Source organism: Anoplopoma fimbria, unplaced genomic scaffold (assembly GCF_027596085.1).
Source record: "Anoplopoma fimbria isolate UVic2021 breed Golden Eagle Sablefish unplaced genomic scaffold, Afim_UVic_2022 Un_contig_8238_pilon_pilon, whole genome shotgun sequence".
Taxonomy (NCBI): Eukaryota; Metazoa; Chordata; class Actinopteri; order Perciformes; family Anoplopomatidae; genus Anoplopoma; species Anoplopoma fimbria.
Genome location: NW_026553073.1, coordinates 32,632 through 34,288, shown reverse-complemented (window position 1 = coordinate 34,288; position 1,657 = coordinate 32,632). Strand labels below are relative to the sequence as shown.

General features: G+C 55.5%; 1 protein-coding gene across 1 annotated transcript; it reads right to left on the bottom strand.

Moving 5' to 3' along the window:
* LOC129116292 (gap junction delta-2 protein-like) lies at positions 1-1,205 on the bottom strand. The gene is given in 2 exon segments (XM_054627255.1): positions 1-485; positions 488-1,205. Coding segments are annotated over 2 exon segments (1,203 nt in total).
* Positions 1,206-1,657: the final 452 nt, after the last annotated feature.

Below are 1,657 nucleotides of genomic sequence, written 5' to 3'. Positions count from 1 at the left end.
CTATATCCAGACCTCAGCACTTTTCTGTTTAGACTCTCTGATCGCTCTCTTGCTCTTCAAAGGCTGCCTCTCTCCTTTATGGGAGTCCTGTGTCTTTGGTTGCTCTGGTCCAGTCTCTCTGACCTCCTCAGGATCCCTCATCCTGCCACAGTTCACAGCACAGGTCCAGTCGGGCTGGTGACCCACCACCAGGTCCAAAGTTGGCAGGGAAGTGGTGCTGGTCACGCCCCTGTAGCCTAAAGAGGATGTGAGAGAGGGGCTGTCTGGAGGGAAGGTTTCATACCCCCCCCTCATACCTGGACAACCTCTCCAGGACGCCCTCTCCCTCAGCCTCACAACCTGCCGGATCTTCTTCCAGCCCAGGTGGTTGAGCTCCAGCAGGTTGAGCAGTATACAGAAAATCCCCACACAAAACATGAAGAGCAAGAAGATGGTCTTCTCCGTGGGCCTGGAGACGTAGCAGTCCACCGGCTGGCTGCAGGGGGCGAGGTACATAGGAAATGGACCGGTACCTTGAAGCCAAACAGCTTCCACTGGGCCAGGACAAAGCCCACCTCCAGAACAGCCCGTATGCAAACATGGAAGATATAACATTTAGACAGAACCCCTCCAGAGACCACGGGACCATCTGCACTCCCCTCCCTGATGGTGCAACCACGGCCATGGCTCAAGGACACCACGTTGTTGGGGTCTCCCCTCAGAAGGGTCTGAGCGGTGACGCCCTCCAGCACATCCGCCAGGCTGTGACCCAGATGCTTATGGGAGCGGATGGAGCAACTATCTGAGTCGCAACTCCGTTCATACACCTCCCGTCCACCGCCTTGCCTTATATCTGGGTCCCCCTGCCCTGGGATAACTCCTGGTCCTTGCCGTTGCCTCTGGGTGCTATTGTGAGGCAGCTTGGACAGGTTGTGCCACGTGTAGATGATGAAGCAGAGGGATGGCGTGGAGACGCTGATGATGTGGAATACCCAGAAGCGAGGTTGCGAGATGGGTGCGAATGCGTCGTAGCAGACGGTGGAGCATCCCGGTTGCAGCGTGTTGCACACAAACATCTCCTGCTCGTCAGTGTACACGTCCTCAGTCGCCACCGCGACGATGAGCAGCCGGAAAATGACCATGACAGTGAGCCACAGGCGACCGATCATGGTGGAGTGCTGGTGGACCGCATCCAGGAGTCGTTTAAGCAGGGTCCACTCCGTCATGGTGGCCTGTGGCTGCCAGCTGCCTCGAGGAGGGACGAGCTGCCTGGAGTAGAGCAGTGTGCTCTGGACTGATCCACCTCCTCCCCCCCCCCCCCCCCCCCCCGAACTCCTACCCTGTTAGACTTGATGACATCTTAAACCACTTTGCAGAAGACCTGATCTCGTCTACACTACCCTGCCTAATCTACACTACCCTCTGGTCTTTAGGTTTTTATCTAAATTCTATAAACTTCTTCTAAAATCAGCTCTGCCTGGCTGCCTTGAGAGCACTGGAGCCATTGGAAGAGAGAGCCACATCATCTTTCAGAGATAAGGATGTCCACTTGACATAAGTCACTTGGCGTGCTCACTCCTCTCCTGTCTCTGGGATCCATTTTAAAACCGAGAGACCTAACCCTTCCTCTACTGGAGGACCTGCTGATAGTGCCGACTGATAGAGCATTCTTCACACA